The sequence below is a fragment of the Centroberyx gerrardi genome, chromosome 3 (genome assembly GCF_048128805.1).
Source record: "Centroberyx gerrardi isolate f3 chromosome 3, fCenGer3.hap1.cur.20231027, whole genome shotgun sequence".
In the NCBI taxonomy this organism is placed as follows: Eukaryota; Metazoa; Chordata; class Actinopteri; order Beryciformes; family Berycidae; genus Centroberyx; species Centroberyx gerrardi.
In genome coordinates this window covers 13,205,267-13,217,727 of record NC_135999.1, presented here as the reverse complement: position 1 = coordinate 13,217,727, position 12,461 = coordinate 13,205,267, and the positions used below count along the sequence as shown (strand labels likewise).

Genomic DNA, 12,461 nt, shown 5'->3' with positions numbered 1-12,461 from the left:
GTCCAATGTGTTTATAGAAGTTTACAGAAAATGCAAATGTGACTGATTTGCGGTTTCAAAATACATAAAAAATGAAGTTTAGCTGTTACGTAATGGCAGTCTCAGTCAATCAATCTGAGAATTAAAGAATCTTATATAGCGAATGAAATAAACATAAATAAAGTCAGCAGTGTGGCAAATCAACACAGTATCAGCCCAGTATTTGGTAACCAGACATCATTATTTACTTGTTACCCTGGCCTAACAGTTCAGGTTTTGTTGCAGTGTGTTTTTCCCCTGCTTTTACCTTAGAGGAGATATCACGCAGCTTTACTTTGGCAAACGACAGCAGGCGATTATGAAATTTCCACTCTCTCAGTGTCAGGATATGTAAATGTTAAGCAACCTCAACGCTGAGTTCCTTTTATCGTTGCATAATTTCATCATGTGTCACTGGCATGCATCCAGTGGCAGCGACCAGCCTATACTCCACAGCAGCACCCGTTTCTCTATGCTTCATAATAATTACCCGAGACAAGTTCAACAAAGGCACTGATCTGCAGCAGTACGTGGCTATTGTTCTGCAGACAAAAGCCTGCCTTATGGTCCTATTTTCAGCCCCAATAACATTTAGTGGCAAGGGGGGCGCTTAATGTTTTTATGCCATAGCGTTTCCTATCCACATACTGCAAGCTAATCATGGCCGTTTGTGTTCATGTTTCAGCTCTCAAGAAGAGGAGAGACCGATATCTCCTTTCTACATGAGGTAGGCCTCCTGTCTTTTGTGTGTCAAAAACCAGGAAAATAGGGGTGAGAGCATGTTGTTTTGGAGATGTGGGGGGGCGGGGGGGGGGGGGGAGCTGGCTCTACGCTGTCTCAGTGCATTAACATAGGAAACAATAGAAACAGCAGTTAGAGGGAAAGGAGGGCGACGGGCGCATGCAACAGTTTGCTCACCAATGTTTGGTTATTGTGGCGGTGGCAACCGCAGCACATGGTTCAGACATGAAAAGCTTGTAAGTAAAAGACACCAAGAAACTCTCTGTGTGTCAGTTTCAGGATCATGTTGCCACATTTCGTCACTTTCTGTTGCTTATTTAAGGTAAACAAGCAATGTATAAAAACAAAACTATCGTGTCCCCATCGTATATTACTTAATTTAAGAGCTTTTCCTTTCATTAGCGCTGTAAGTCTCATCAGTAAAATACCAGTTACAAGAGATCTGTGTGACACTACTGATAACAAAAACACTCATACACCACAATATACAATAAACCTTTTTCATTGCCTTGACACCTCACGTGTTTGCACATGCGAGTCGTAAGGTTTTCAGTTGAACTTGATCACACCTCTTGTACACTCACCCCTCTGTCACCTATGACCCTCCTGCCATCACTCCCTGTCTAGCCTTCACAACCTAAACCCTTCACCACACAGCAAACCTTCCAGTGTTATAAGTGTTGATTTTTGAGAAGTGTTGACTTGAGTGTTGTTTGCTCACTCATAGAGGAAAAAGGACTCAATACAATGCAAGTAATATTTCATATTAAGCATCGGATAGCTTTAACAGTACAAGTTTGAGTCTCATTAAGTCTTGCAGTTGTACATTTAAAGTTAGCAATATCATTTCATACAGATATCGAGAGTTATCCAGTTTTGCTAAATAGTTTTCTTAGCAGCAGTAAACCCAGAGAGAACAACAATATCTTTTGTATTAACTTTGACTGGGGCATCTTGTCAGTAGGTTACAATGTAGCCTAGTAAAACACAAAGCCTTGTCATCCATGATGGAAGGGCAAAGGTTTCAACTGGTACACTAGTCCAGGGTGGAGATGTTTAGTCATACAGTCAGCCTTGTATATATACAGTGCTGCATTGTGATGAACAACACCATCTGTCCCGTGACTTAAACTCCATTGAGTTGCATTGAGCTACAAGAGGCTGAATTTTGGGATTCTCAATTGGAGATAATAGCAATCTTTAACTTTAAGCTGTAAGCTTGTGTATATGTAGTGTATAATATACTGTACATATATATATGTAGTATATAATTATAATTAGAATGAATAATATTATGGTATATCATATATAATATCTGTCTGTATTACATCATCTCACACATTAAAATGGAGATAATATTTTGCGAATAACTATTCATTATGTACGAGAAGGCATTCATCATTTGACACGCCAGGTATTTATTTGAGATTTATTTATTAATTAAAAGTAATATTGGAAAAATCCTCCATGTTGTTGGGCTTGCTGAGTGTTTGTCTGCAGCCACGCTGGTCAAACCGGAGAGTAGCGTGTGACGTTGGCGGTTTATGAACTTTATGACTCAAGGTGTTGCCAGTTAATTTGATTCGAAACCATGGCAACATAAAAATTTGCTACTCTTGGTCGTCTGCAGCTGCACGGAATAATATGATGAGATATAAAACAGCGTCTGTTATATGAACAGACCTCAGAATGCGTTCATTGGCTAATCAGAATTGAGTATTCAACGTAGCCGTGTAATAAAGCCCATCTAAGATATACTTTTATAATTAACATAAAATTCCATCTAAAATATTCAATAGGTCTCTGTAAATATGTATTCAGAGTATAGGGGTGGGGGGGCATGGAGGGTATGGTAGTTTTTTTTTTTTTTCATTCAGTTTCATATTCATTCATATTCTCTGTGTTTATCTAACCCTTACTCTTTCTGTTTCTCTCTCACATTTCTGAATTACTATTTGCACTCTGTCACGTACAAATGTATACAGATACTCTCACTCTCTCTCTCTCTCTCTCTCTCTCTCTCTCTCTCTCTCTCTCTCTCTCTCTCTCTCTCTTGCTCACGTTTATGAATGACTAAGTTCATGGTCTACTTGCACTTTGTCACATACACACATACAGATTTCTCTCTCTCTCTCTCTCTCTCTGATGACTAAGTCCACAGTCTACTTGCATTCTGTCACATACACACACATACTGAATTCTCTCTCTCTCTCTCTCTCTCTCTCTCTCTCTCTCTCTGATGACTAAGTCCACAGTCTACTTGCATTCTGTCACATACACACACATACTGAATTCTCTCTCTCTCTCTCTCTCTCTCTCTCTCTCTCTCTCCCTCCCTCCCTCCCTCTGGTCTACTTGCATTCAGTCACATACTGGCAGTCTCAGGGTGCCACATGGGAGCTTAACCTTAGCCCAGTCAAAAACAGTGTTGCTGTTACACAGATGAACATAATTTCCCTCTCTGTGTTGACCAAAGAAAGGTTTAATGTAATGCTGGATTACCTGAGCGGACGCCCCTCTGGTACACTGTGTGGGGGATTTAGCTGCTGTAAACTTCCAGGGCGAAAGCTTTGGGGGGTTTTTTCCTCACTGTTTTCCTTGGAGAACTTTCTCAACACTTGACTTCTTTTAAAACACACACAGAAACACACACACACGCTAAAACACCTCTAGTAGTCTAGATCCATCTCTGACCTGCTTGTCCACCTCTGCTTTTTGACCACATCTTTCATAGCAGTGTAAATGATTTATTGTTTTTGGTATTCTGTAATATTGTCGTTCATCTGCTGAATTAATAACCCTTAGTTATAAAGCCTCGTTTACAGAGAAAAGAAATAAACTAACCACAGTATCACAGTGCATTGTAGCCTCGCATGCCTCTGGGACAGTTTGCATCCCGGATAATAATATTATTAAATTGTAATACAATAATATTATAGATTTGCAGATACATGTTGATCAAAGTCAATTTGGGCAAACCTGTTCTGTCAGTCCGGGTTAAGTGTTTGCAACTATTATTGTTGTTGTCATTATTTTCATTATTATTCTGTGCATAGCACAGAAAGTGCTGTAAAATAAAAGGACACATTACATCACAATGGTTTATCACATTAATGAAAGCATCAGCTGTAGCAACAGGAAGACTTGCACTGCTGGCTCCATCACTGCACACTCAGCAGAACAAAAATAGCACAAGACTAAGTTAAATTAAATTATCATAAATATACAAATTTACATATTTTACATAAACAAATGATAACATTACAGGCTTGAAAGTCCACTAGACAGTCCAACAGCTACTAAGTGCACCATCAAATTAAAGCTGAAAGGATAGCTGGCACTGCTGACTCATAAAGGCTTAGTCAGCAAAAATCAGAAGTTATATTTGACTCCATCAAACAAATCAATAATATTACTTTTGAATTAATAAGATCAATAACCTGTTATCAGCTTAATGCAAGTTTAATGTATGATTTGTGGTGTGTAATTTGAGGTACAGCTCACCACATTGTGACGCCTCAATCACATTCACATTTGCTCTTTCACAAGTAACCTGAGCAGATCTCACCCACACAGCTGTTGTTCTTATACAACCCCTGCTTCACCCTCCTGCTCACCTCTGCTCTTCTCCCTTGGGTGTAGTCTTCAATCATAATCCCCCGTCATTGCTTTAATATAGCAAGATAGCTTGAGATCAAATACTCACAACAAAACAATGATGACAGAAAGGCAGCGGATTATCAAACACGCGATGAGTAGGTTGATAATATTTTATATCTATTTTATGGCTCCTGTAAAGGCTTTTACAACTGGGGAATGAAATTGCATAATCATTGTGTAACACTTGCTTATCAGCTGCTAATCAAACTTATGAGGGTTGTCAGTGGTTATATTTTCTATTTCTACAATGTCTTTCTTTTTCTGTTTTTTTTTTAATGAATTGCTAGCATGGTTCAATAATACTCAGACGGTGTTGATAGTCTGTGTTTCTGGTGCAGTGATCCATCCTCCCTCTTCCCATTAGGTCGGTTTTGTCAGTGGTTCATGACTCACGGTGCACAGCAACCGCTCATACCAGAGCGGTTGCGTACTGATGCATCTCAAAGTTAACACTAACTCAGCGGTACAATATGAATACTATTTCGAGGCAGTGATGTCACTTCCTCCAAGTGGCCCCCGTTTTCCTCTGTGCCAACCCAAAGCCCATTTGGGATCGGGACCTCGTCGGATCTAATTACCAAATATTTCACACTTGCCACTTGGGTTACAGGCGGACGCTAGCAACTGTTTAGTGCCTCAACAGCTTAAATACGGTGCTGACAGATGTAGAAAGTTGTTTTTAACATTATGAACAGGCATAGATAATGGGATTGTGTCTGAACATAGTTATTTCAGGATGTGATGTAAATGAAAATACAGCACACACCCCATGACTGCTTCATCTATATAAAGCTGAGGATCTTCACTCCACACTTTTGACAACTTTAACACACGCATCCAGTTTCCATATCACATGTTTTTCTCCACCTCAGTATGAGTAGAGCAACTGTAAAATAGGATATTTTCAGGCACAAGCATGATGTATTAGGCGGGGGAGAAGTGCTGCAAACAATTCCCGACTTCTGATAACCTTCTTCCCCTGACACATATTTCTGGGCAGAGTTACGTAATTGGCCATCTCGCCGCCATTGGTGCATGAGCCGCCCGTAGCTTGGAGGAAGGTCGTTCTAGAAACCAAACAAACAAACTGTCTAATTTAAGGCATTAATGTGTCCGCAGCACTTAAAGTGTTAACGGTTCTGGCCCCTGACATTTTCAGGCATTATGGCCTAAGGTTAAGTCAACATTAGTAAGTCATTAAAACATTTTCTGTTGTTTTAACCTATTGCATTTGGTGCCAGGTCTATTATTAGGTATTCAGTTCATATTTTTCATGCTGTGCCCAGAGATGGTCGAGTGATTAAGTCTGCTGCACCTGTGTGTCCCTGCTGGTCTAGGATCAGATCCGGACACAACTTTGTCTACTGACTCCCTCTGTATGTTTCCAGCTGTCTGAATAAATAAAAAGTACTGAAGGCTGTTTTAGTCATTGTGGCATTTCATTATATACTACAGAAATTCTATATACAACAGTCAACTTCGAACAATAAAAGGCACCGGACATTTACAGCACCTGTTTATGATGTGAATTTCTGAAACTCATCAAATCGATCATCTGATAATCAGATAATAGGGCTTGGAATCTTCTAATCTTATTCACTATCCTTGCTTATAGCTTTGTTAATGCTTACATGTCCATGGCATTGTAGCCAGCGCAGTCACCTTCACACTGCACCATCACTCCATCATTATCTCTCTGTATCTCTGCACTGGGCCGGGCCTCTGCCAAGCCGTGCTATTACTGTCAACACCTCTGTTTATGTAAGATTGCGCAGGTCACCCCCGTACATGTTGATGTAGCTCTACTCGGTAGATAAAGCAGATATGCCGTGTATCATTTGGTCAAAGCTATCAGACCTTGTTGATGGCGTGAAGATGAGGATTGTAGCAGCAAGAAATCACTTTGCCGTACCCACTGCATCAAAACGCTCTGTTCTGCTCTGCTGACATTGCATACTTCCATTTTAGAGAGCTGGCTTTGCCAGAGGGCATATCACCATCACCCTGTTTGAGAAAAGCATGCACACACACATAAACGCACACACACACAGTATAACTTGTCACTGCCCTTCCCCGTTTTCCTGCACTGTACATGCATGTGTGCATCTTGAGAGAAGGAGAGGGAGAACGAAGGAAGTAAGAGAAGTAGAGTGAAGGATAGACTGGATGATTGAATACAGGCTAAATGCATAGAGAGAGTAATGCCCTTATAAGACTTACTGGTAGCCATGGAAGCCAGCCACTTTGCTCCCAGAGGAGCTACTTATGTTCTGAATACAGCTGAAGTTAACACACACTCGTGCACACAAGCTGTCTTGATCGCCTAGGGCCAGCTCCAGAGCCTTGGGGATTTTGATTGTTGCTCAGTGACCTGTTGTGACCACCTGTTTCTGTAGTATTAACACACCTTCCTCTCTTCCTTACCCTCTGTCTGCCTTCAGTAACCACCTCTCCCCTGTCCACTGCAGACCAGATGTAGCAAAGTAAGTGGACTCTCCTATTACTGCAGTGACATGAAATGCGGTGAATGGTTTATGGTGGTGGCAATATTCTTTTCTTGCAATTTATCGTTTTAGAGTGGCTATTCAGAGAGAATTTCATTCCACCATAAAGTATGTGCAACAGTTAGAGCATCACAGAGTATATTTCTCAATCCCTTACTCCCTTCCCATCTCTCTGTGGTGTTCTCCTCTTTTTCTTTCTCTCCCAAGTTTTCTTGACAGGACGATACGCTCAGCGGTGGAGCAGCACCTCTTTGAGGTGAACCCTTCGGGGGATCAGAGTTCAGAGGACAGTGAGTTGACCCCCCGTCCCCCGTCTCCAGTGGTGACGCCCACTGCGCGCCAGAGACGTCGACACCAGAGAGAGCAGCAGGAGGACGGCCTCAGACACAGGGAAAGGAGCAGGTGCGACAGGCGTTCGTCTTCGTGGAGTGTGGCACTTATGTAAAATCAGTGGCGTTTGTCTTCAGTGGGAACACTGTAGCGGTCTGTTCATTGGCAGAGGAATATTGATACTTGTAACATAGCCTGACCTTCAAAGCGTTTGACTACAATGTTACTACTTCAGTTAGTGTTTTGGTAACTGTGGGCCTTTGTAAGGTTCTCATTCTGGGTGACAAGCTCGTCCACTGAGACATAATACAGTCATAACAACAAGGGTCATAGTAGCACCAAGCTAATCCTTGTTGATGGAGACCTGGTAGAGTCTGAAGGATCAGTGACACATGGATTAGAGGAGTGCATTAGTCCCAACCTAGCAGAAAACATCAATAAGGGCCACGGTAAATAGAATTAGCACCAAAACTAAACAGTGCGTTAGCTGCTTGAGAAGGTATAAGTAAATGAGGTATCAGGATGACCTTGGCATTCAGTTCCCAGAGGCATTTCCCTCGACGTCGCCTTGATAGAGACAGTCGGAAGAGAGAGAGAGAGAGAGAGAGACGGAAGGCGGGTGTCTGATTTCCTCACCTTTTTCCGTTTCCATCTGAAAACAGAGCTGCGTCCCTCAGGGCGGACACCAACAAGGAGAATATCCCGTCGAGCGTCAGAACCTGCGCGAGTGCGGTTAGCGTGGGGGAGGACAGGGGGAGAGCGGCCTCGCAGGGAGGCCAGGCCGGTCACGCCGAGCGCACCCCCAAACCCAGGAAGTCCAAACACAGCCCGACACTGGTGCAGCTCGCTGACAACCAGGACGCCCACGCAGTGAGTCATCCCTCTTTTCCTCCTCATCTCTCTCCGTATCTTAGTGATGTGTCACCGTCTTTTCAGCGTCTCTCCTATCCGGCTCTGTTGCATGTGTTTTGTTTTGACTGCTCTCTCTCCCCCTCTCTCTCTGTTCTTTTAGTGCTCTTTAATCTTTTCTCTCACTGTCACAGGTTAGTATCAGTTAGGTACAGGTGATTAACAGCAGTCAAACTCTTTCAGGTCAAGAGATACCTATATAGAAAACACAGATTTTAAGCTGTTTACAGTATAGAAATATAAAGGCTACGATAGACAGTTACTCACGTTTTGGTGAATTCTGATATCACTACCAGTTTAACATTACTAATTTCAATCACCAGTTTGCCAAACATTGTAAGCAGGCTTATTTATCTCATCTACCCTGCATACTCATCATTTTTTTGTTGCCTTCCTGGGCGCTCATTGACTGTAAGTTCAACAGCATCACCACATTCAGATCCAGATTTTCTCTTCTTAGTGCAGCTGTGATGCAGATAGATTGTGCAAGCATGAACAGATTTGGTGTTCTCTGCCACACAAGTGTCCCATTAAGCTCTCGACCCCCGTGCGTAAATGGCAGTGGCAATTTACAAGAATCACTAAACGGGGACAGCAGCGAGATGGAAGATGACAGGAAGGTTTGGCGGTACAGGGGCCTAATGGTTCCCATCTTACAGTGGCATGCAATAAACAACATGCTGGGCTAATTGCTAAGCTCCTGCTTCAGAAACACTGCGAACGTAAGGACAGGTTACGAGTGTGCAATTAGCAACAGCGTTTACCCGGTGAAGATGATGTACAATACAGTAGCTCTCAGTTGTCGTCATGTGGGTACTTAAGACCACAATGTCCCAAATGCTGTGTTTGTAGAGTGCACAGTCTGTCCAACGTGTTTATGTCCTGTCAGATGAAAGTGATTGAGTTAAAGTACGTCTTCATTGTAAAATGTTAATTCTGTAATTTATTTTTTCATAAAGCCGTGGAGGTTTTATACTTTGCTGGCTTGACAGCTGGCTTGCTGAAGTAGACCCCGCTGTATTTCATATATTTGTCTTAAGTGTGCCAATACAACCAGATAAAAAATACTTGGTCAGCTACTTCCAGCCTGCCAGCGAGCTTAAGATGCAGTGAGTCATGCCCAATGGCGCACTAGTACAGTGAGAGCTCTTTATGGAGAGTGTGTGAAAGCGGTCAAAGTCACGGCGAGGACAGGCTGTGAAGCATTCGGCTTAAGTAATATGATCCAATCTCGACACGCTCTTCTTACACTACAGCTGCCTTGTGCGATTGTGCGTGTAAGCAAGTTGGATGGTTATTCACACGCTTGGCTCATAAATCGTCTGTGTTAATGTAAAGCTCAGCTGTAGGGCTTCCCGTCCTCCTGATTGGCTGATGGAAATAGATATGTGGTTTCACACTCCAGAAACAAGTGCCTCGACCTTGAGGAGTTTTTTTTCTTTTTTTTCCCCATGTCACCGCCTTATGTAAGAGCAAAGATGACACATGACACTTTGACACACATATATATGATAGCTGGCAGTGGCTTTATCGCGATTGGCTGGGTTAATGGTATGCTGAGTGGCTGGTGGCAGAGGTTTGGCTGTGATGTTAGCGAGTGTCTGGGTCTGTGTGGGTGTGAACAGGAGCCTCTGTGAATGTAAGCTGGTTATGACGAGGGCCGCTGGGGGTAATCAGGGGCTCTGAAGCCCTGATGAGGGTTATTTCTGGCGGTGTTACATTATATAGTACAACATAGCATAGTACAGTATGTTTTTGATGTATGTGACCTACCATCCAGCCATCTGTTTTTTGTATTTGTTTGTTTGTTTTTGTCTGTGACCTACAGTATATCTCCAATGTTAAGCAATTAAATTATCTATAAGAGATTTCTAAATTCAATTTTAACTACCAAGTCACCATGTTCTAGGAAATTCTATATTCATCTTTCTAAGTACAAAGGCAAATTTGAATTGTCCAACCATGGCAACAAAAGGTATTCTAAATGCAACAGAGGTTGTCCCACTTTGATAAAATCAGCTTTTCATATTAGTAACATTCTGGTGTTATCTGTCCATTTCCAGTTAAAGGAATGCCTCGGTGTGTCAGGAACTCATGAGAGACTGGGAGCAAACAACATGGAGACTTTTGATAAAGGGTAAGCATTGCAATATCTTAACTCGGCTCCCTTTGAAGGCATAATATATCTCATTCAAATAGTGAATTGCTCTTTCCCACCACTTTCACCTTTTCACATCAACACCAAGGTCATACCAGCTGTTTGCCATACTGGCTGATATGTTGATAAGCTACTGGCTGACTCCAGCAGCCAGCCTGTTATCTCAAGGAGATCTGTTTTCCATACCATGATGTTTATAATGCCCATTTTATCTGATAAAGCTGCGAGAGGGCAAGGCCCAGATTGCGTATCTAAACTGTTTGTTTTGCTGAGGCTTCTGACTGCAAGATAAACATCTTTATTATAGGTTGATATGGCAACAGATGATATAATGGTAGAGTGCAAATAAGCTGCAACCAAGTTTTCTCTGTCTTATTTTTCAGGAGCGACAGTTCAAGAAAAGATGGCCATCCTCCTCATCAGGTAGGTTCTAGTTCACATGATTCATCTCTCTCTCTCTCTCTCTCTCTCTCTCTCTCTCTTTCTCTCTCTCTGTCTCTCTCTCTCTCCCGCTCTTTGTCACTTTCATTTCAGCGCTCCTCCCTCCATGTCTCACTTTATCCACCGCCCACCACTCTCTTATGTGCAATATTGTCTACAAACACCGTATGGATATGCTCTATGTACATGCTGCTAGGAAGAGATAAGGCCAGAGTCTCAGATGGCAGAGAGATGGATGTGGGAGGGAGGGAGGGAAGAAGGTAGCGAGGGAGGGAGGGAAGAAGGTAGCGAGGGAGGGAGGGAGGGAGGGAATGAAGGAGAGAGAGGAGTAGGTGCTTGGAAGCGCTGTGAGGAAAACCACTCATGCTTGTTTATGACCTATGTGTTAGTGAACTTGTGGAGATTCACAACACGCAACATGTTGCTCCTTTACTCATCAATACTATGTGGCACTACCACAATGCTGCTTTTGAAGAAAATGTTACACCACAGAAACTGACAAAGATAAGAATCTCTCATGTAGTCCAAGGAAGATTTTAGCCTCCTTGCGAAAAGGGGAATTTCCTACATGGATCAATAAAGCAGCTGTTGCATAACCACAGTTCTTCAGTCAGCTGTTTAAAACACTGTGGAAAGTCTGCACTTCAGCACAGACTCTTTAGCATACCTACAATATCAAAATGGCATTATGGTTGCTGGTGGTGCGAGCAGATGGGGGCCAAACAAGCATGTCAACCTCTCCATCTGCTTGTCTACAGCAGTAATCTGGACTGGGACTGTTGGACAGAATTATACAGCACTGCACCAATATGGTGGAATCTTTTTCTACACAGCCCAGATGGACTTTCGTGGCGCCCGTGCCGCAGCTCCGCCAGCACCGGCACACTGTGGCGCTGAAAAGCCATCTGGAGCTGGCGCCGCGCCGCTCTGAGTGGCAGGCTGGTGCCGCAACCTCTCAGCTGGTCATTAATGCCCGGGTTACAACGCTGCCGTCACTGAGACATACTTGGTACCATCAGGCCCCGCTTTGCCTGAGCTGCTGTCGGTCGGATTAATGATAGATTGATCCTGCATATGTTGTGTGATTATCCTGCAGCTCTGTCGCTCATAGGGCTTCTTCATCCCCAGGAGTCGATTTAACAAATACTCAGGCAGTTGATGCATATTACTGCATAATATCCAATCCTGTTTGGAGTTATTGTTAATTTGACTTATGTACTAACCTCTGAATTATACCAGAGGTTACCAAAATACATAAGTAAGAAATTTGCTGTGTTGTGAAGTCTTATTGAGAAATTATCTCAGCACAAACACTCTTTCTTTCTCACGCTCACTCTGTTTCTTTCTTAAACACACCCACATGCACACACACACTTAGTGTATCAGTATGTCAGTGTGTGTCATGCTTCAGCCCCTGTAAACCGATAACACGCGTGACTGCCAGTCAGAACATGTTGTACCTATAGCATGAGAAAAGCGTGATAGCACATGGTGATAGTTGCAATGTGTTCAGCCAGTCTGCAAGTGTGCAGACACACACACACATGCCAATGGTGAGGCAGGTTGGCTGTCTTACAAGATTACTACAACACCCACATGTCGATTACAAGCCATATATACCTACACAAAATCAATTGGACATGGAACATTATAGTAGAAACATTTTTTTACTTGATGATGAGGTGCTTCCTCTGCTGCTC

At 42.7% G+C, this 12,461-nt stretch overlaps 1 protein-coding gene across 3 annotated transcripts in view; it reads left to right on the top strand.

The window, feature by feature from the left end:
• fam13a (family with sequence similarity 13 member A) overlaps positions 1–12,461 on the top strand; it is a 54,319-nt gene that overhangs the window by 27,354 nt on the left and 14,504 nt on the right. For all 3 annotated transcript variants that reach the window (XM_071912547.2, XM_071912539.2, XM_078282696.1), the window contains exons 9-14: positions 704–745; positions 6,861–6,902; positions 7,131–7,325; positions 7,916–8,123; positions 10,226–10,299; positions 10,704–10,743. In XM_071912547.2, the coding sequence (XP_071768648.2) occupies positions 704–745; positions 6,861–6,902; positions 7,131–7,325; positions 7,916–8,123; positions 10,226–10,299; positions 10,704–10,743 (601 nt within the window). The remainder of the gene's footprint in view (positions 1–703; positions 746–6,860; positions 6,903–7,130; positions 7,326–7,915; positions 8,124–10,225; positions 10,300–10,703; positions 10,744–12,461) is intronic.